The sequence below is a fragment of the Zingiber officinale genome, chromosome 1B (genome assembly GCF_018446385.1).
Source record: "Zingiber officinale cultivar Zhangliang chromosome 1B, Zo_v1.1, whole genome shotgun sequence".
NCBI lineage: Eukaryota > Viridiplantae > Streptophyta > Magnoliopsida > Zingiberales > Zingiberaceae > Zingiber > Zingiber officinale.
In genome coordinates, this window is record NC_055986.1 from 130,450,310 (window position 1) to 130,473,594 (window position 23,285).

At 35.8% G+C, this 23,285-nt stretch overlaps 1 protein-coding gene across 1 annotated transcript; it reads left to right on the forward strand.

Annotated features, from left to right (window-relative positions):
- The first annotated feature begins 12,994 nt into the window (after positions 1-12,994).
- On the forward strand, positions 12,995-14,985 carry LOC122042177 (protein NRT1/ PTR FAMILY 2.11-like). Its single transcript, XM_042602167.1, has 4 exons — positions 12,995-13,076; positions 13,153-13,370; positions 13,461-14,008; positions 14,088-14,985. The coding sequence occupies exons 1-4, from the start codon at positions 12,995-12,997 to the stop codon at positions 14,983-14,985; spliced, it is 1,746 nt and encodes a 581-aa protein (XP_042458101.1).
- Positions 14,986-23,285: the final 8,300 nt, after the last annotated feature.

Below are 23,285 nucleotides of genomic sequence, written 5' to 3' on the forward strand. Positions count from 1 at the left end.
TAACTCTAGGGATTGCTTCCCTTGTGACCTTCTTAGTGACTTTATTTGACTTCTTAGAAGTCTTAGTCACATTAGTTTTTCCAAAAATACTTCTAGGGATAACTTTCCTTATATTTTTGACTTGACCACTAGACCTAGGGTTGGTTCCATAACTATATGGAACCCTATGATATGAAGCCACATTCTTCTTGGCCTTAGGTTTGTATCCCAAACCTCTATGGCCATAGAATGGCTCTTGTTTTCCTAAACCTAGGTTATGCTCATTTTGACCCTTAAAAATATTTTCCATTTTATTTAGGGTCTTTTCTAATTTATCAAGCTTTGACCTCAAGGCTTGATTTTCCAACCTTAAATCCTTAGATTTTTGATTTTTCTTGATTCCTATGAGCATTTTTTGTTTTAGGCCTATAGCATTAAAATGATATAAATTTAAAATAGCATGCTTTTATCATTACTTAAAGGGATAGGCTCAATAAATGATACCTTAGGTTTGCTCTTGAGAGCTCCTCCTTGACTTGAGCTTTCTTCCTTTACTTTGACCGGTTTCTTCCCCTTTGGACATTGACTCTGGTAATGTCCTCTTTGATTGCACAAGAAGTGCACTATGTGCTCTTTGCTCTACTTTGTCATGGGGGTGGTCTCTTTGGGCTTCTCCTTAGCCTTTGGTGCCACTTGACCCTTTTTCTTGGTCAACTTAGACCACTTGCTTTTGTAATGCCCTCTTTCCCTACACTCAAAGCAAATGATATGATTTTTATTATTAACAATTGAAATTGTTATATCTATGCTTGTAAGGGTGGCACATGATCTTTCATTTGATTTTTCTTGATTTATGGAGGTGGTACCATCTTCTTCTTCTTCATTTGACCCGGAGGTGGAAGCCTCCTTGTGCTCCGGTGTCATTGAATGATGCTCCCTCTCAATCCTAGAGGTGGATGCCTCTTCATCTTCATCCTCTTGCACATGAAACAAAGAATATGCTCCCTCTTTGCTCTTTTGGTTGCACTCCTTTGAGGATGAAGCTTCTTGGACTTCTTCTTTGGAAGTTAAGCATCTCTCAATTTCAGAGTTCTCTTCCTCTTGATCTTAATCCAATGAGTCACCCTCTTTAGATTCATCTTGGTTTGGTACAGTGGAGGGGACCTCATGGAGTTTAGCTAATTTACTCCATAGCTCCCTTGGCATCTTCAAATTCTCCTATTTGCTTCAAAATGTTGCTCGGTAATATGTTGAACAATACTTTGGCCACTTTGTCATTGGCCTCGCTTCTTTGAATTTGCTCTTTGCTTCATTTGCTATTCTTACAAATTTTGTCTTTTGAGTCTCTTGGAGCTTCAAAGCCTTCCATTAGAGCAAATCATTGCTCTATCTCCATCATAAAGAAATTTTTTATTCTTGATTTCTAAGAATTGAAGCTTGTCATTGATGTGAATGGTGGAAGCACCCTTGTGTCAAATCCGAGTCCATCTCAGAATTTCATTTGAAGGTGAGCTCTTTTTAAGCCTTTGACTTTGATGAACTTGCTTCAACTTCTTCTCCCTCTCGCTCATTGCCCTTTCCAGTGGTGATTCCGGTGAAGAGCGACCTCACTCTGATACCACTTGTTAGGGTCGATTGATGCTAGAGGGGATGAATAGCCCATCACACTTCGGTTGCTTGCTTTGATGATGTTGTTGCAACGGAAAACACTCAAGCAGCTCTCACAATGCTAACACAAGAGATTTACTTGGTATCCACCTCAAGAAGAGGTGACTAATCTAAGGATCCACATGCAGTATACACTCCACTATGAAAAATACCCCTTCACAGTAACTACCGAAGGCAGAGAAACCTTGTACAAACTCTCAATAGAACAAGAAGAAAAGAAGTGAATACAAAGAATCTCTTACAAGATTTATACAAATAAAAACCTAGCTCTCTTCTTCTCCCTGTGTGGAACGTCTCTTGACCTTGGAAGTGAAACAACACTTTGCTCCAAGAAGTTTCAAGAACTAGCGGATAGTTGTGGAGAAACTCGCGTAAAGATCGGAATGGAGCTAGCAAAGAAGTGCAAAGTCGCTGCGAGGAAGATGGCTTTAAACTCGACGCTTCCTTCGCAGTGGTCACATCCCAATTGATTGACCGATCGATTAGGGAGGCTTGAATCGATCGACTGATTGATTCAGAGTACCTCTGTGCTCGCTAGAAACTGCCTGAATTGATCGACCGATCGATTCAGGCTTTCTCCTGATCACCCAAGAAAATCAACGCTCAATCTATCAGCTGATTGATTGGTGGTGCCTAATCAATCGGCTGATCGATTGGGAAGACTTCTATTTACGCGATAAACACCCCCAATCAATTGATCGATCGATTGGGCTACTGTTTATCACAGTATTCTCCCAATCGATCGGGTGATTGATTAGGCTTTGGTTCAATCAATCGATTGATCGATTGATCACTCTTGACTTGCTTAACTCAAGCTCAAGGTCCCCAAATCCAACATTCGGTCAACCGTGACCTGTTGGAACTCCTCATGCCTAGCATCCGATCAATTTTGACCTGTTGGGACTTCTTCACCAAGTGCCTGGTCAATCCTTTGACCTACTTGGACTTTTCTCCTCGTGCAAAGCGTCCAGTCAACCTTGACCCACTTGGATTTGTCATCTCGCGTCGAGTGTTCGGTCCTCCATGACCCACTTAGACTTCCACCAAATGTCCAGTCACCCTTGACCCATCTAGATTTTCTCATGCCAAATATCTGGTCAATCCTTTGACTTACTTGGGCTTCCTAACACCAGGTGTCTTGTGAACCTTGACCCACCTGGATCTCCAGATGTCTGGCTTCACTCACCAGGTATTTCCATCTGCCTAGCTTCACTCACTAGGGCTTTCACCTAGTTTTATTCACTAGGATTTTCACCTAACTTCACTCACTATGATTTTCCATCTGCCCGGCTTCACGCACTGGGACTTTCACCTGCATAGCTTCACTCACTAGGTCTTTCACCTAGCTTCACTCACCATGATTTTCCAACTACCTAGCTTCACTCACTAGGTCTTTCACCTGGCTTCACTCACCAGGATTTTCCAATTGCCTAGCTTCACTCACTAGAACTTCCCCTTGTCTAACCTCCAGTTAGGACTTTTCTAGTCAAGTATTCGGTCAACCCTTTGACCTACTTGACTCTTCTTGACATCAGACTGGTTAAACCTTGACTAAAGGAGAATTGCTCCAACAATCTCCCCAATCAAATGATTGCTCCTGCAATCTTCATATATTGTCAAACATCGAAACTCAAACATCAAGACTCAAGCTTGAGCCAACTCAAACTTAGTCAACCTGACCCAAGGGATATTGCACCAACAAGAGCAAGTAAAAACCCAATAGACGAATATGAAGATGAACAAAATCAACCACAAGAAAATGAACAAACACAAACTGAGTCTAGAATAATAAGAGTAAGTTTAGACCACCCAATTGACTAAATAATAGGTGATCCGAAACTAAGGGTTCAAACTAAATCCTCATTTAGAAACCCAAGTCAAATATCCTTAATTTCTAAGATTGACCCCAAAATAGTAGAAAAATCCTTAGTTGATCCAGACTGGATTATTGTCATGTAGGAAAAACTAGCCCAATTTAAAAGAAACTAAGTATGGGACTTAGTTCCTCTACCCAAGAATAAGAAATTCATAGAGACTAAGTGGGTATTTAGGAATAAGTTAAATGAAAAGGGGGAAATTATCAGGATTAAAGCTAGACTAGTAGCTAAAAGGGTTTAGTCAAGTAGAGAGACTTGATTATGATGAAACATATATCCCAGTAGCCAGACTTGACTTCATTAGAATACTATTAAGCTATGTAGCTCATAAAGGATTTAAGCTCTACCAAATGGACGCTAAATCAGCCTTCTTAAATGGACTAATAAGAGAAGAAGTATATGTAGGTAAACCACTTAGATTTGAAAACCTAGAACACCCTGATTATATTTTCAAATTAAAAAAAGTTGTTATATGGTCTAAAATAAGAATTTAGGGCTTGGTATGAACGATTATCCACCTATTTGATTTCAAAAGAATTTAAACAAGGTTAAATTGATCCAACCTTGTTTATAAAAACCTTTAAATCTAATATTTTTGTTACCCAAGTTTACGTCGATAATATAATCTTTGGATCTACAAACTTAGACTTTCTACAAGAATTTATTGACCTAATGGAGCAAGAATTTAAAATGAGTCTAGTAGGTAAGTTAACATTCTTTTAGGCTTACAAATTAAATAAACTAATGAAGGTAATTACATCTATCAAGAAAAATGTACAAAGGAATTACTTAACAAAATTTAGAATGGATAATGCTAAAGAAATAAAAATACCAATGGCAGTAAATTTAGATAGTGATCATAATGAAACACTAGTAGACCTAAAGTATTATAGAAGTATCATAGATAATCTGTTATACCTAACTATAAGCTGACCTGACATATTATTTATAGCTAGTATGTGTGTTAAATATCAAACCTGTGCTAAGGAGTCTTATCTCAAACTTGTTAAACAAATTTTCAGATATCTAAAAGGTAAACAAAATATAGGAATGTGGTACCATAGAATAACTAACTTTGACCTTTTAGGATATTCTGACTCAGGCTATGCTGGCTCTAAATTAGATAGAAAAAGTATAAGTGGTGGATACCAATTACTTGGACCATCACTTGTTAGTTGGTTTAGTAGAAAATAACATTGTATTGCTTGATCTACAACTGAGACAAAATATATAATTATGGGTGAATGTGTAGCACAATTATTATGGATGATACACACATTGCAAGTTTAACTTAAATTATAAAAATGCAAAAGACTTTATTGATAACATAAGTTCAATAAACTTAACCAAAAATCTAGTATATCATTCAAGAACCAAACATATAGAGGTTAAACACCATTTTGCAAGAGATCATGTAGTCAAAGGCGATATTGAACTCAATTATGTTGAGTCAAAATCGAATTTGGCTGGCATATTTTCTAAACTATTATCAGAATTCAAATTTAGCAACTTACAACGAAAATTAGGAATGTGTACAATGAACTAGGATTTCTATTTTCAAAACAATTTTCAAATGATTTATAAATTCTAGGAAAGATTCTTCACTTATGTAACACCCCACCCTCCTCACTACTGGACTGTTAGGGCGGAGCGCTACTGGACTACTAACTTTGCTTAACTATCCTTGTTCACATGTTGATAGTAATTCCTAAAACTCTCGAAGAACTCAAAACATACAATTAACTAGCAGCGGAAGACTAAATGACTCATCTAATACATTCTACTCAACTCTTTGTTAATAAATTTTTATGCTAAATCCCAAGGCTTCTATAGTCCAGGCATCACACATCCATCCGCACCTCCTTGTCGCCTTCCTTTACTATAGCTTTTCCTTTCCTTTATCTACAGTAAGAGGAAATGCATCTATAAGCAAAATTGCTTAGTAAGCGCTATCTAACTCACAAAACTCGAGTATGCATGTAAGCTGAAAGAAATCTAGAAACTGAATGCTCATCTAATAGCAAACGAAACATAGCATACTGAAATACTAAACATGTAAGCAAATCTAAACAACATGTCAGTATATAAGAAAGCTAAACTTGCTGAATTTTAAACTTATGTGAAGCTTATTTCTTTTGTTTGAAAACTTATACTTTAATACTTCAAAATAATAATCAACTTTCTTCTTGGGCCTGACAACTGTACTTGCTATGCGTGCATCCCTAACTAGACCCGAGATAGCTGATCCCGAATCTAGTAGGGTTTACTAGGTTATCTAAACCTAGGGACGACTATGGGAGCCCAGCCCAAGGACAACTGAGAGTCCTGCATACTAGGTTATCTAAACCTAGGGACGACTATGGGAGCCCAACCCAAGGACAACTGAGAGTCCAGTACAGTGCCACTGCTAAAAGTAAAATACTTGTTATCTTTTAATACTTCTAATATATAATGCCTCGCCATTTTAACGAGCACCTTGTGTGCCAAAATCCCTAAAGTCTTGACTTTGGGATCTACTTAAGGCCTTGGCCTTTTTCTTTCTTTTCTTTATCTTTCTTATACTTGTTAATACCTCTAATAAAAAATGCTTCTTTAAAAATTGAAATGTTTAAACAAATTCTAACTTTGAAATGCATAAACAAAAATCTGCATACTATGCTAATCAAAATTCTGCATACTATTCTAATCAAGATTCTGCATTCTATGCTACACTATTTCTGCATACTATGCAAACATAAAATCTGCACTATAAGCTTAATTAAAATCTGCACTATAAGCCTACATAAAAATCTGCACTATAAGCTTAATTAAAATATGTACTATAGACTTAATTAAAAATCTGCACTATAAGCGCTTAATTAAAATCTGCAATATAAGCTCTACATAAAAATCTGCATTATAAGCTTAATTAAAATCTGCACTATAGGCTTAATTAAAAATCTGCACTATAAGCACTTAATTAAAATCTGCAATATAAGCTTACATAAAAATCTGCACTATAAGATTAATTAAAATCTACACTATAGGCTTAATTAAAATCTGCACTATAAGCTTAGATAAAAATCTGCGCTATAAGCTTAATTAAAAATCTACACTATAAGCTTAATTAAAATCTACACTATAGGCTTAATTAAAATCTGCACTATAAGCTTAATTAAAATTTGCACTATAAGCTTAATTAAAATCTGCACTATAAGCTTACATAAAAATCTACATTATAAGCTTAATTAAAATCTGCACTATAAGCCTATATAAAAATCTACACTATAAGCTTAATTAAAAATATGCACTATAGGCTTAATTAAAAATCTGTACTATAAGCGCTTCTCATGCTTCGAATTCAAGAAGAACAAAAGTCCGAAACTACTCCTACTGTAGGTGAGAAGCACTTACCTTGCTTCTTGGACTCACAACCGAACAAAAAGGGCTTCTAGGACCTTGGCCGACCGCCGGAGATAATGCCCTAACTCCCTTTCATTTTCTGCCCGAGCTCCGCCATCGTACGCAGAAGAGAAGGAGAGAATGGTTTAAGTCACCGGAAAACAGAGCATCAACTTATCCCTTTTTATAACTTAATATTTCTGTTAACTCCTTAAATAAATTCGCTACTTTTTCTAAACAGACAAATCTAACATCAACTTATCCCTTTTATAATATTCTGTTAACTATCTTAAATAAATTCGCTACCTTTTCTAAACAGACAAATCCAACATCATCTTATCCCTTTTATAATATTCTGTTAACTATCTTAAATAAATTCGCTACCTTTTCTAAACAAATAAATCCAACATCAACTTATCCCTTTTATAATCCAATATTCTGTTAACTATCTTAAATAAATTCGCTACCTTTTTTAAATAGAAAAATTCGTTTGACCACCTGGTTAGTTGGGTTTTGACCGAGTCAAAGGTCGTGGGTTCAATTCTCGGCTTGGACATTTTTTTGTCGGAACTTCCTTCATTTAGTAAAAATACCAAACGACCTCCAAAAATTACATAAAAATACTCTAAAAATTTATAAAAATCCCTAGAATATTTCTATAGCATTTTTAAATATTTTTAAATTAATTTTAGGACTCTAATTGAGGAAATTTGGGGTGTTACAACTTATATTTTCTAAAAATTCTCATTTCCTTAATATTTCAAAATTAATTTTGGCCTTAGACTAGATCAAATCCATAGAAAGCATGTTCCTATAAATCTAGGTATCGAGCATCTCACAAACACACTAGGTCTACCTTGATTGTGTATTCAAAAACTTAGAGCGACATGAGATGTACAGACCTATTGTCTGGACTTTAGATGCTTATATCAATGCACCAACACAAGTTTGGATGAAAAATATCAAAATTATAGTGATCAGATTAAGTAATCTATTTTAGTCAAATACTATATAGATACATTTACTTAACTTGACTAACCAAGTGAATATTGTTATCTTCTAATAGTTAGTTAGTAACTAACGGTTAGACATTTAATGCTGCATTTTATGAATATTTGATAAAATATATCAGGTTCAGAGGGAGGATAATTGAAAATAATTTTCAATATAATTTATTTCCTTTCCTAATACTTGTTGCAAAAATCACTTTTAAAATTGCTTTCAATTTTTTAGTCAAAATACTTTCAAAAATACTTTTAAGGTACTTACTCTACAAATAGTCATATTTTTGTGTTCTTTCACTTTGAAAAATATGTTTTTGAAAATACTTCCAAAACTATTTTACTGACAAATTTTTTGCAAAACTTTTCAAAAGGAAGTTTGAACAATTGAAATTTTAAAACATACTTTTCAAACACATTTGTTTTAAAAAAATATTTTTGAAATCTATTTTATATAAATCTTACAAAAATAGTTTGTTTTGCAAAGTTAATTTTCAAAATGTTGAAAATTTTTGAAAAATTAGAAATTTTAAGTGGGTTCTAATACTTTTAAACTTATTTTACTTAGCAAAATTTCTTTGGAAACACTTTAAATTGTTTTAAAATTTTTGTGTATTTTTTCAAAAAAAAAGTGTTATAAAAACTATCTTGCAAAATAATTTCTACACTTCTTTCATAGTTCTTTCTAGAACAAATGTCTAAATGATTTGTTTTAGAAATTTTCTACATTTGAAAATTTCTATAGAATTATATTAACTTCTCCCTCCCATAAAACCTACAAATTTTTTTTTACGTTTTATACTTACTAAAGTTTCGGTATAATTTTTAATTTGCTATGTTTATATGCATTATTTTTTATAAATGTTAAATGGGAAGGGGAAGGGTAAAGGTTAAGTAAGAAAAAGACAACTAATCTTAACACTAAAATGATCAAGAGAATAAAATAAAAATTTAAATTACTTAATTTTAAGTTATCTTGAATCATGTCATTACTTTTCTATTCTTGTATATCTTTTCCTAACTTTAACCCAAGTTGTCATTGCATCAAAAAGGGTAGATTATTGGTGTAATTTGCACTAATAGTCTAACTTAGATTTTGAAAATGATAAGTGAGTTAAGTTAGGTGTTATCATGATCTAACCTTGTTACTGAGTGTGCAGGGTTGACTAACTTGACGAGTCAAGATGACCTGATGCCAAGTAGAAAGTCCATTCAGGATGTGTGATTTTCGAGTGGCGAAGTCTGGATGTGCAATTTCTGCAGGAGATCGAGATATACGATTCTCGAGTGGCGAAGTCTGGATGTGTGATTCGACAAGAAGACCTGGTGAGTCAGATTGACGTTAAGAAGGTAACTTGGCACACGATAAGTAAAGGTAAGTCACTGGAAGAGAGTGACTAAGTAAGGACGCATCCTGGTTAAGAGGATAGTAGGTGTCAGTCCAATTTGGTTCCATTTCAAAAATCTCAATTGAGACTTTGACTAGATTCTATTAGGGAGGACAGGATCTAAGTTACAAATTAATCATATTTTTATTGTGCTAAATTTATTTTGCAGGTTAGATATTGTCGGTTGGACTAACCTAACTTACATGGTAAAAGGACCAAAATGGTCACGAGTGAACAGTACCCGATGCGCCTTCAAGCATTGGAAGACACCTTCAGTACTATTCATGGAAGGCGCCTTCAGTGCTATTGAAGCCTCCTTTTAATGGATAAAATTCAAACCTCATTGGCGATAAGGTGCAATGAAAATGGGATAAACTTTAACCGATGGAAGGCGCCTTCAAGGCTATGGAAGGTGTCTTTCACTCTCCATAATAGGGTATCTCAACCAAGCATTCAAGATCATCTCTCATTCAAGCTTCTATGCATCTGATTGCCATTTCGACTACTCCGATTTCCTGCAGCTTCCCTGCTACAGTCGACTATCGCCAAGAAGCCATCTAAATACCGAGCTTGAGCTGACTATCTACAAAAAGTGTTTGGTAATGAAGTGTTAATTTTTGTACTTAATTACTTCAAATGGAAAGTCTATCTTGTTACACTCTTCTGATTCTCTTTGTACTCGATCCCCTCTTTCGGCGGTTTCAGAAGAAGTTTTTAGTCGATTACCCGTCGATAGGTCCACGAGACCTGGGTCTTGAAGTAGGAGTCGCCGAAGACTTTGAACCAAGTAAAATCGACTGAGTTTAAGTTTTCTAGTTTGCTTTCGTATTTAGTTTTTCCACTGTATACTTATTCCAAAAAGCAAAAAAGATAAGTTTTTAGAAAACCACATGATTCACCCCCACACACACACACACACACATGCGTCTCGATCCAATAGGGGCATGCTCAAAAAATCATGGCTACAACATTAGACGCAATTTTACATACATAATAATGTCCATATAATAAATCACATTTACCATTTTAAAAAAAAAGTATAGCTAAAAGATCGACAAATACCTTGAGGTATGGAACTGAAGTAGTCATATAGGATGTGAGACTTGATGCAAAAATATCTCTGATGGTAGGTAATTGGAGAGCAATAAATTGATGAATCACTTCAACCCAATTGAATCTATTTAGATTTTTAAAATCATCTACAATATATACAAGACCTAATGGAACCTTATATGTACTGGACGAAAATAAAACACAAACAAATATATATACAAAATGTATAATTTACAAAATACTAAAACATTGACATCTACTTCAACTTTATGAGAATAGAATTTAAACAACTCCTCAATTCTTGATCTAATATGTTCTTTTTTATGAGAGAAGTGAGCAACAAATTTGTCACCCGATACATTAGTTGTAGGAATATAAGCACCTCTATCTGAAATACCAATCAATAGAGATACATCTCTTCTAGTGAAAGTTACTGAAACACCTAAAAATTTAAATTGATTAGTTTTCTATTATGCACTTCTAACTTTCAAACTAGAAAATATACTTGAAAATATAAAGGTTTGAGATGCTAAATCTCAACATTGAAATATATTCATGAGTAGACCACAAATTTACTGAATATCATGTATGTACAAAAAAAATAGTAAAAGGGGAATATTTAATGATCATTTTGTGTTGATCATATGAATGAACAGAACCATGATCTTGTTCTTTCATTGTTGGATGGCCAAAAGAACTATTAAAGTGACCTAAAACACTCATCCATTAGAGTTTATGATCAACATCAACTGATGACTAGAATCCCTTAGCAAAATATCAAATATTAACATAAATAAACAAATGTATATATGTAAAAATAATGTTTCTATGATTAAGAAAAATCAACACATGCTATGCTGGTTTTTACAAACCAGCACAATGTTCTAGCTTGTTTTCACAATTTTCCTCTTAAATTAAAATAAAATTCTCATTTCTCTCTCCTATGATTGCATTTATTATAGCAGCTACAACGTTGTAGTAACTATTATAGAGTAGCTGCTGCAACATTATAGTAACTACTACATAATAACTGTTACACGTTGTATAACAGCTACTACACAATTGTAGCGGCTACTACACCGTTACAGCAACTACTGCACCATTACAGTAGCTAGCAACTAATACACCGTTACAGCAGCTACTGCACCGTTACAACTACTGTACCGTAGTTGTTACAACGTTGTAGTAACTATTATATAGTAACTGCTACAATATTATAGCATTAGTGCAATTGTGATTGTTGCATGTAATAATACGAGAGAGAAGACAACATTTTATTTTCATTTAAAAGAAAAGAGAGAAAAGTTATTGTATGCAAATAAGAAAGAGATTAAAAAAACTTAAGTTTTGGTCACGTCAAATCACTCATTTGTAGAGAAAACGTTGGACAACATATCATTTCATTATATATAGAGAGAGAGAAAAATATAATAGGTATAACAGTGCACACTACTATTGTAGTATGTATGATCACGCTTTAATTATGACTAAAGCTACTACAAATTGTAGTAGGTATGATGATAGGTGTTATAATATTATTGAAGTAATTTTGATTAAATTTAACCGATTTTAATCAATTTTAAGTAATTTTTATGAGTTAAAAAATAATATTTTATTATATTAACCTTCTATAAGTAGTCATCTTGATTAATTTAGAATAATTTTGTTTTAGGATTTAACAATTATGAGTAATAAAAAATTAAGATGAAATGCCCTTTTAATTTTTTTTTAATAACATGTTTTATATAAATAAAAATAAAGGTCGCCCATTAAGATTTTATAATTAGATTTTATTCTTACAAAAGATTTTATTTATTTCCAAGATATTTAATTTATGGTTACTATTAAAATTAATGGAATAAATTAGTGCTGAATTAGTGATGGGATGATTAATAGGTACCATAAATAACATTAAAATTTAAATCACTTATAATTTTTATATTAATAATTTATGTCAAATTAAATTACTTGTTAATTTAAATCATAAATCCATCGCTGACTGAATTTCAAATATATTATATCTCTCAATGAAATTGAAAATTAAATTAATCTAAATTTTTAAATAGAATTGTCGGAACCTAAATTTTCAATCGTGTTTTAGTCATAATTAAATCACCGCTGCATGATTATAACGGTTACTGTATCATTGTAACTATTATAATGATATAATAGATGCTACAATAATATAATAGTTATTATAATGATATAGTAACTGTTATAATAGCTATTATAATGATATAGTAATTACTATAATGTTATAATAGTTATATCATTTTTAAAAATCATTATCATAATAATTATTACATACAATTATAAATCATAGGAAAGAGAAATACGGTTATATACAATCATAAATCATAGAGAGAAAAATAAAAAAATTTATTTTAATTTAAAAATGAGAGAAAATTATTTATTTTAATTTAAGAAGAAAAAAAAAGAGAAAACTTATTTATTTCTTTTTTTAATTTATTATGTGACGTAGATGATGAGAGAGATTAAAAACGATTTTAATTCCGCGTCTGAACACGGTCTTACAGCAGCAGCGGTGGACGGCATATCAATTGCGTATCTATATATATATAGATATCCACAACTGTTTGTGTAGTCTAAACAGAGAGGATTGGCAGGAAGGAGATCGTAGTAATCAATGGAGAGGAAGGAGAAGGACAGTGCAGTTGCAGAAGTGAAGATCAACCACAGAGGCTGGGCAACCATGCCTTACATTTTAGGTAAGCGCTGTGCTCATGTATGTAATCATTTGAGACGATGAGGACCTCAGAATCAATCGCTTAATAATTCATGAAGGAAATGGGGCGTTCGAGAATCTGGGAACGTCCGGTACGTCGTCGAACTTGCTGGTCTATCTAACCACCGTCTTCCACATGAAGAGCGTAACCGCCGCCGTCGTCATCACCGCGTTCAATGGCTCCACCAACCTAGCACCTCTCGCCGGAGCATTCATCTCCGACAGTGTCTGTGGGCGCTATGCTACCTTGGGCTTCGCATGCTTATCCACTCTTCTGGTGCCAAGACGAATTTTCTGTTGTTTTCTAACAAAATCAAGAAAAACAGAAATTGTTTTTGGTTAATTTTAATCTTTGAATTTCGGTCAGGGCTTGTTCGTTCTGACGCTCAGCGCCGCCGTGCCCAAGTTGCACCCTGGCCACTGCCACGATGGCAAGGCATGCAACGACCCGACGGCGGGGCAACTCGCCGTTCTCTTCGCGAGTTTCATGTTCCTGGTGATGGGCGCCGGCGGCGTCCGGCCCTGCAACTTGGCCTTCGGCGCCGACCAGTTCGACTCCGGAACGGAGCCCGGCAAGCGAAACATCAAAAGCTTCTTCAACTGGTACTACTTCACGTTAACCGTCGCAATGGTGATCTCCTCCACCGTCATCGTCTACGTGCAGAGCAACGTGAACTGGGCGCTCGGCCTCGCCATCCCCACCCTGCTCATGGCCTTCGCCTGCGCCTTCTTCTTCCTCGGCTCCCGCATGTACGTCAAGGTGCGTCCCGAGGGCAGCCCCTTGACAGGCGTCGCGCAAGTCCTCGTAGCCGCCTTCCGGAAGCGATCCCTGCCGCTGCCGGAATCGAGCTCTCTGTTCAATCCTCCCCATCTTAGTTCACTCGTCTCAAAACTCCCTCACACTGGTCAATTTCGGTAATTTCTTGCCCCCCCCACACATCATCAATTCGTTCGATTTGATGACGAATCGACTTAAAAAGGACTACAACCACAGATTTCTTGACAAAGCTGCGATTTTGACTCCAACTGACGAAATCAACCAAAATGGTTCTGCTGCAAACGGGTGGAGACTCGGCAGCGTTCAACAAGTCGAGCAAGTTAAGTGCTTGGTGAGGATCATGCCGATTTGTTTCACCATCATCGCCTTCCAAATCGCTCTCGCGCAGCAATCCACCTACGGTGTCTTTCAGGCCGTGCAATCCGACCGCCGGCTCGGCAACTTCTACGTCCCCGCCGCCTCCTTCTACGTCTTCTCCATGGTCGCCATCACCATATGGATCCCCATCTACGACCGCTTCGTCATCCCCCAGCTCCAGCGCATCACAGGCAGAGAGGGAGGTATCACCTTGCTCCAAAGAATGGGCGTCGGCCTCATCCTCGGCGTGGCATCAATGCTCGTCGCCGGTCTGGTGGAAGAGAGACGACGGAGAATCGCGCTTCGCAGTTCGATTGCTCCGGGAGCCACCGACGCCGTCTCGCCCATGTCGAGCTTCTGGTTGGCCCCGCAGATGGTTCTGATGGGGCTGGGGGAGGTATTCGCCCTGATCGGGCAAATCGACTTCTGCTACAGCCAGTTCCCGGAGAACATGAGGAGTCTCGCTGGCAGCATGATGTTTCTGACGCAGGCCTGCGCGAGTTACAGCAGCAGCTTGCTGATTACGGTCATCCACCGAGTCACTGGTGAACATGAGAATAACAACTGGCTGGCGTCGGATCTTAACGAGGGGAGATTGGACCTGTACTACTTCTTGATTGCTGCGTTGGGAGGGTTCAATTTCGTTATCTTCGTTGTCTGCGCGAAGTGGTACAGGTACAAGAGCTCGGAGAAAGACCATGAGCTAGCCTTGCACTGCACCGAGGAAACTAAGGCGGTTAAAGATAATGTAATCTGAAATTACTGTAATAAAATTTGGAATGTGATGTAATATAATTAATATTATAAGTTTGTAATGTAATAAAATTTATAATATAATATAATTAATATTATATTAATATATTTGATGAAAGAGTTATATAAAGTAATCTTTCATTATAATAGTGATTATATTTATTATTTATTGTAAATTATTTTTATAAAAAATATAATTCATATTATTATAAAATTATAAAAATATCCTATAATATTTGCCGATAACGACGACAGTGGCGGGCGATGGCAAGCAACGACGACGACAATGAGCGGTGACGGCTACTGTGGTCGGCGACGGTAGCGGCCGATTGGCATTGGTACAAGAAATAGACTAAGGGTATATTTAGCATATTAAATTTCAAGATTGGAATATAATCTAGATTACATGCTATTAGTTTTGTATTCCAGATTATAAAAATTTATTATCTTTTGTAATTTAGATTATATTATATTACAGGTTTAAAATTATATCAAATAAAGTAATTAGTATAATCCTGATTATATTATAAGGTTAATTATCTCTTATCAAACGTAGCTTAAAAGTTTTATTTAACGGAACAAAAGATCATTGTCTCCCCATAGTACAATGAAGAGACATAGTCTCTATAAAAATATGTTTTCACCGTATTAGTGGTCTCACAATTGTCCTATCTCATTTGGTAAAAAATGATTCGCTCATCTTTAGTGTCCCGTCAATTATTTTCTAGGTCAATATGAAAGAAACAAATTATGAATGACTACTAACCATTAATATAAGTGATCAAGTGATAAAAAAAAATATACTCGGACACATCAAATTTTAACTCCAAGACTTCATGGAACAACTAAGCTGTTCCATCTAAACAAGCATGTTTAGATGGTCTAAATTCTAAATCCTTACATAAGCCAATGATGACTCTGACCTTTCAATTATTGCTATTATTATTTTTTATTAATCTAGGTATTCAGTACAAACCCGACTATTTATTAAGTAAAAGGTCTCCATAACCTCCCCATTTTAGATTTGCATATATGCTTACTTGTTAATTGTGTAATCAAACTATATGTCATAGAGTTGTATATGTTTGTTAATTGTATAATTCAACTGCACGCTGTTCTACACATCCACTTCGTCAATTAATAACTTTTTTGCATAACCCACTTGCATATTGAAAATTTATCTCATTCGTATTGATCTAAAGATGAATTAGCGAGGATACTGAGACAAGTGAATAGCCTTTTACCACATGTGATGTTGGGTCACTTCAAAGCTAGAAGGGAGGGTGAATAGTTTCTCGCCCTTCGATGATGATGATTTACAACGAAATACTTGAAATAAGCTCTCCAATGCTAATAATATATGATACGGTGTATAATGGTGGGGTCCGATAAGGTTGGGCAATCAGAAATCAAGGGGACGTGACAGTCAGAAGTCAAGGGGACGTGATAGTTAGAAGTCAAGAGAACGTGGCAGTCAAAAGTCAAGGGGACGTGGTAATCAGAAGTCAAGAGAATGGGGCAGTCAACAGGTATGAAAAGAAGAGGTAGGATCGTGTGACGACGTCAGCAATATAATTCTCGGTCATCATGATGGTATAAGTCTGATGGTATACCCGACTGATCATCCTGAGCTGCCCAATTCATACCTGATTGGGACAGAATGTGATACATGACAACAGGGTCAGGGAATCATAATTGCCTATCAGAGAATAACTATTACGTGTCAGAGAATATTTCAATGGTTTGCGGTCATCTACAAATGAAAGCTTCCTTCAGCCTATCGGAGGATGTCACGTGTCTTCCATCACTCGACAAGACCTAACACCCAACATTCTCTGACATTGGTCAGCTTCCAAAAGTACGCACTGACATATAAAAAGGGAGATCCTCTCCCTTGTGCAGTTACGCTCTCTCGCACATTCACACTTGTCTTCTACTTTCTTTCTCCTTCGTACACTGTTCTTGTAGGGAAAAAGTACCTGACTAAAGCATCGGAGGGTCTGATCCGGGGACTTTTTCCCTGCTTTCTAACCTCTAATACCCGTTGGCTTGTCTGAGTGTGCAAAGCTCAGATACCGTTGGCTTAGTCGTCGTCGTCCGTCGGCACTGTTGGTTGCTACTCGAAATACCGTCCTAGTTCCCCTATACAAAAATTTGTACAAGCATAGAACTATCCTAGCTACCCATGTGTTCTACTAAAATTAAATTTGGATTGCAAACGATGCTTAACATTATTAATCCAAATTTTCCTTTATAAGTTAAACTTGAATTGGGAATGAAACTTAACATTCTTACTTCAAGTTCAACCGATGTGATCTTCCTAAGTTAAACCATATTACAAAAGTTGATCAAATATCTATTTCAAGTATCGGCTTCCAGGTCAAACGTGGTGAGGCACTAGGCCTCCTTGGGTATGGGATCATCCACCACTGCCTAGATAAAGCCTTTCAAAGAAATCAGATATTTAAACTTCTCACAATAAACAAGGTTTAACAACAGAGACCTCAATAGAAACACATTATTGAAACATGAAATCGAAACAAAAATTGATAATAAAAATGATAATTAAAATCGATAACCTCTTGTGTTTGGTTTTACAAGATCTATACAAAAGAATGCACTAGTTATGATGCGGAAACTTATAGCTAGTTATACCTCTTGTAACTTATAGACCTCTTGATCTTCTGTCGTATTCCTCTTCTTATCTCGGATGTTGTGTGGGCGACGATCTACCAAGATGAGAATCCACCCAAGCCTTCTTCTTCCTTCCAAGTTTCGGCCACCACCACCAAGCTCCAAGGGATGCTAGGAAACAAAGCCTCCTTTCTCTCCTTCTTCCTCAAGCAAGATCCAACCACTAAAAGTTCCAAGAGATGTGATGCCGCTGGCCTCCAAGGAAGAAGAGAAGAGGATAAGCAAGAGAAGAGGGCTGACCACTACCAAGGAAAAAAGATGAGAGGAATAATAGATGTGTCGTTTCATGGGGCAACCCCTTCCTCTCTTTTATAATCCTTGGTCATGGCAAATAAGGAAAGTTTTAGACATAATTAAAACTTCCTTATTTTCCTTATCAATGAATTAAAAGGAAAATTTAATTAAAATTTCCTTTTATTCTTTCTATGGCCGGCCACCTCATTGAACTCCAAACAAGGAAAGTTTTAAATACAAAATTAAAACTTCCTTATTTGTTTCCGAAAATTTTTAAAATAAAAATTCCTCTTTTTTAATTCCCTTCATGGTTGGTTATAAAAGGAAACTTTTATAAATTAAAATCTCTCTTTTAAAACATGTGGATGGTTACAAAAAAGGAAATTTTTCTCCAAAATTAAAATCTTCCTTTTCAACTACAAATAAAGAAAGATATCAAATCTTTCTTTTAATTTTTTGTAGAAAGCAATAAAATGAAAGACTTAAATTTTTAAACTCTCTTTTAAAACCATGACTTTCACATAAGGAAAGATTTTAAAAATTAAAATCCCCTTTTAATTTATTGTGGTCGGCCACCTAAGCTTGGGTTCCAAGCTAGGGTCGACCACCACTTGAACCCATCTAGCCTTGGTTTGGCCGGCCCTAGCTTGGGCTCCAAGCTAGGCTTGGCCGGGCACCTTAAGGTGGGTAAGAAGTTGGGTTTAGGTGGGTATAAGACTTTAAAAATAAGAGGCTACGACAGGGACCAAGAGGAGGAATTGGTTTTGGTCTCCCAATGAACTTGAGCTTCCCGTGTTCGCCCCGAACACCCAACTCGAGTTCATCAATAATAACTCATACCACTAAAAAGTTATTATTGAACTACTGCACCAATCTCATATTACAATATAGACTCCTTCTTATCATGAGTGTGTTAGTCTCCTTATGTTTAAGATATCAAATGTCTATTAATTAAATGAGTTACTGACACTCACATAATTAATATCTAGCTCCAAGAGTAGTGTCACTCAACCTTATTGTCATATTGGACTAAGTCCACCTGCAGGGTTTACATGACAATCCTTATGAGCTCCTCAAGAGGACATCATCAACATAGATTGCTAGGACACAGTTTCATTCTATAATCAACAACACACCATATAAATAATATTATTTCCCAACTTATCGGGTCTATTGATTTAACGAGCTAAATCGCACCCTTTGATAAATTAAAGAAATAAATATTAAGTATATGTGTTTGTTATTATATCATGATTAAGAGTGCACACTTCCATAATAACAGAGATATTATTCTTTTATATAGTCAGTATAAAAAGAAACTACCTCAAATGATCCTGCTCAATACACTCATAGTGTACTAGTGTAATTTATTAGTTAAGATAAACTAATACCTAATTACACTACAACCACTCTAATGGTTTGTCCCATTCCATCTTGGTTGTGAGCAACTATTTATAATTTATAAGGAACTAATAACATGAACTTCTGTGTGTCTTCTCACACCATGTTATCTACAATATAAATTAAATGGACAACTACACTTAGCATAAATGTAGACATTTGACCAATGTGATTCTTAAATGTTTATACAAAAAGCTAGACTTTTAGTATACACTTTAACAATCTGCCACTTATACTAAAAGACTATGCTACCATATACCCTGCCATACATCTGATTCACAACCCTTCATCATGGCCATTAAAAGCTCTTGCCTTAAGGGCCTTAGTGAAAGGATCCAGGTTATCTGCTGATGCAATCTAGGCGACAACAACTAATACTTCTCCTCGTTATACGATGTCTCGTATTGGGTGGTACTTGTGCTCTATGTGTTTACTTGCCTTATGGGCTCGTGGTTGCTTCGAGTTTGCTACTGCACCACTTATTATCACAATAAACTATAATAATTTTGGGCAAACTAGGAATCACATCTAAGTCCATCATGAAGTTACTGAGTCATTCAACTTCTATGGCTGCCTCAGAGGCTGCCACATACTTCAGCTTCCACGGTAGAGTTCGAAAAAGCATCTATGTTTAACACTTCTCCATTGTTATGGCTTCATCTCCTAAAGTAAACACAAAACTCAGAGGTCGACTTACTATTGTCCCTATTTGATTAGAAGTCAGAATCCGTGTAACCCACAGGGAGCAAATCATTTCTTGGTAAACCAGCATATAATCTCTAGTCCTTATATGCTTTACGGCAGTCTAATATCCCTGTCATGAATTACTTTGATATTTGCTAACCATGCCCATGGTAAAACAAATATCTGGTCTCGTGCATAACATAGCATACATTAGGCTTCCTACAGCTGAAGCATAAGGAACTACCTTCATTTCTTCTATCTCTTTTGATGTCTTCGGAGACATCTCTTTAGATAAAGATACTCCATGCCTAAAAGGTAGAAAACCTTTGTTGGAGTCTTGCATGCTAAAACGAGCTAGAATTGTATCGATATATGAAGCTTGGGATAAGCACAACATTCTTTTCTTGTCATCCCTTATTGCTTTGATCCCGAGAATATGTGCGCATTCTCCCAAGTCCTTCATATTGAATTTCTTAGACAACCATACCCTTACTTCTGACAACACTTTGATATTGTTTCCAACTAACAAAATGTCATCTACGTATAGTACAAGAAATACCACTATGTTTCCATCACACTTCTTGTATACACAAGGCTCATATGGACATTGGATAAATCCATACGACTGGATTACTTCATTAAACCGGATGTTCCAAGACCTTGAAGCTTGCCTCAGTCCATAGATCGATTGAGCTTACATACAAGATGCTCTTTGCCCTTTGCAATGAACCCCTCTGGTTGCTTCATATGGATGCTTTCTTCAAGACTTCCATTAAGGAAAGCTGTCTTGACATCCACTTGCCAAATCTCATAATCCATATGAGCAGCAAAAGATAAAAGAATCTGGATAGACTTAAGCATGACTACCGGTGAAAAGGTTTCCTCATAATTGATACCCTTTTTCAACAAGCCTTGCTTTGAAAGTTTTCATCTTCCCGTTTGTCCTTCTTTTTCTATTGTAGACCTATTTACACCCAATGACTTTTACACCATTTGGTGGTTCTACAAGCTCCCAGACTTTATTAGAATACATAGATTCTATTTCTGTATTCATTGCTCTTTGCCAAGATGTTGTATCTTTATCTTGAAGCACTTCATCATATGTCCGGGGATTAGGTTTATGTTCACCAGGGATCAAGTCCAAAGACTTCCAAAATATGAATCTTTCAGGTTGCCTAACAACCCTCCCACTACGACGAGACACTGTCTACAATTGTGCATCATTTGTGACAGGTGTTGCAGTTTCTTGTGGTATCTCATCTTGTACAATTGGTACTAGTTTAAACGTGTCTTCTCTAATTTCCTTAAGAATAATTTTACTCATGGGCTTATGGTTCATAACATAGTCCTCTTCTAAAAATCGGGCATTAGTGTCAACAATGACCTTCTGATTTTTAGGACTATAAACCTCCTTTCGTTTCTCCAGGATAACCCACAAACAAGTGAACTCCTGTCCAACTTATCAGTGTCTCCCTTCAGCACATACATGTGTTGGACTACCCCAAATCCGAATATGCTTCAGACTAGGCTTACACCCATTCTGTAATTCTATGGAAGTAGAGGGTTCTAACTTTAGAAGGTACAATGTTCATTGCCGTTTCCAGAGTATATCCCCAAAATGAATTTGGTAATTCTAAATAACTCATCATCGATCTAATCATTTTTATAAGAGTCTTATACCTTCATTCTACCACATCATTCTGTTGGGGTGTACCAGGTGCAATCAATTGGGATTGAATCCCGACTTCTGATAAGTGACTCATAAACTCTCCTAAGAGGTACTCGCCATTACGATCTCACTGTAGTATCTTGATACTTTTACCTTGATGCTTCTCCACATCAGTCTTGTACTCTTTGAACTTATCAAAGCACTTAGACTTGTGGCGCATCAAGTAAATGTACCCGTATCTTGAATAGTCATCTATAAAAGAGACGAAATATTCTAAACCACCTCTTGCTTGGATAGTCATAGGTCCACACAAATCAGAATGAACCAATTCCAACACATCTTTGGCTCTATACCCCTTTGACTTAAAAGGCCTCTTGATCATTTTTCCTTCCAAGTAAGACTCGCAGGTTGGAAAGTTTTCCACCACCAATGAACCCAAAAGTTCATCGGCTATTATCCTTTGAATCCTACTCAAGTTAATATGACCTAACCTTAGATGTCAAAGATATGATTGGTTCATTTCCGAAGATTGCTTTCTCTTATTAAAGTTAGAAGATGTGTTATTAATTTCCATTTGTTGCATTGTGGGAGTTATTGGATTTATATAAATTGTCAACCAACGTATCAGAACAGATAACTTTCCTATTTTTCTTGATAACAACTTTGTTATCAAAAGAGATAGAATATCAAGTTCCTTAAATACTTTAGAAACTGAAATCAAGTTCTTTCTAAAACTTGGTACGTAAAGACAATTTCTCAAAATCCATGTTTTATTCCTATCAGATGATAAACATCTCCCACTACAACAGCTGCTCCTTTTGAAGCAGTGCCCATGTGGACGGTGATTTCCCCTTCGTATAGTTGTTGGGTTTCCTGGAACCTCTGCAATGAATTGCAGACATGATCAGTGGCTCCTGTATCTACACATCAGGTACCGGTAGATAACACCACTACACATGTTTCAACAACTAATGAATAAAATACACCTTGATTGTTCTCAGTTCTAAGAGGGCAGTCCACCTTAGTGTCCAAGTTTTGTTTCCAATCATTATAATTGAGACTACTAAGTCTATTCTATAGTATATTAGCTAGGGGATTGAAAAACATTTTAAATCCTAAGAATCATAAAATTATTTGGTCAAGACTAACACCTCAAAATCCCCGTGAATTTTGTATGCTACGTTAGTGTGAACGTGTACAAATTCAAACATTTATAAGAGGAGATTTTATCCATTAATTTTATTATCTTGTCAACCTATCTTTATGACAAATAAAATTAATAGTTGGTTTGTCTTCGATCAAATATTTGGTCAAAACTTTAGAATTTAAAATAGTATTGATTCCTCAAAACAATATCATTTAAATTCACCAACACCTCAAACACCATGAATTTTGTATGTCACATTAGTGTGGACGTATACAAATTCAGACATTTGTAAGAGGAGGGTCTTACCCATTAATTATCTTGTTAACCTTAAATTACCTCAAACACCATGAATTTTGTATGTTACGTTAGTGTGGACGTATACAAATTCAATTGTTTGTAAGAGGAGGTTTTACCCATTTTATTTTGTCAACCTAACTTTATGACAAATAAAATTGAGAGGTGAATTTTGTATGCC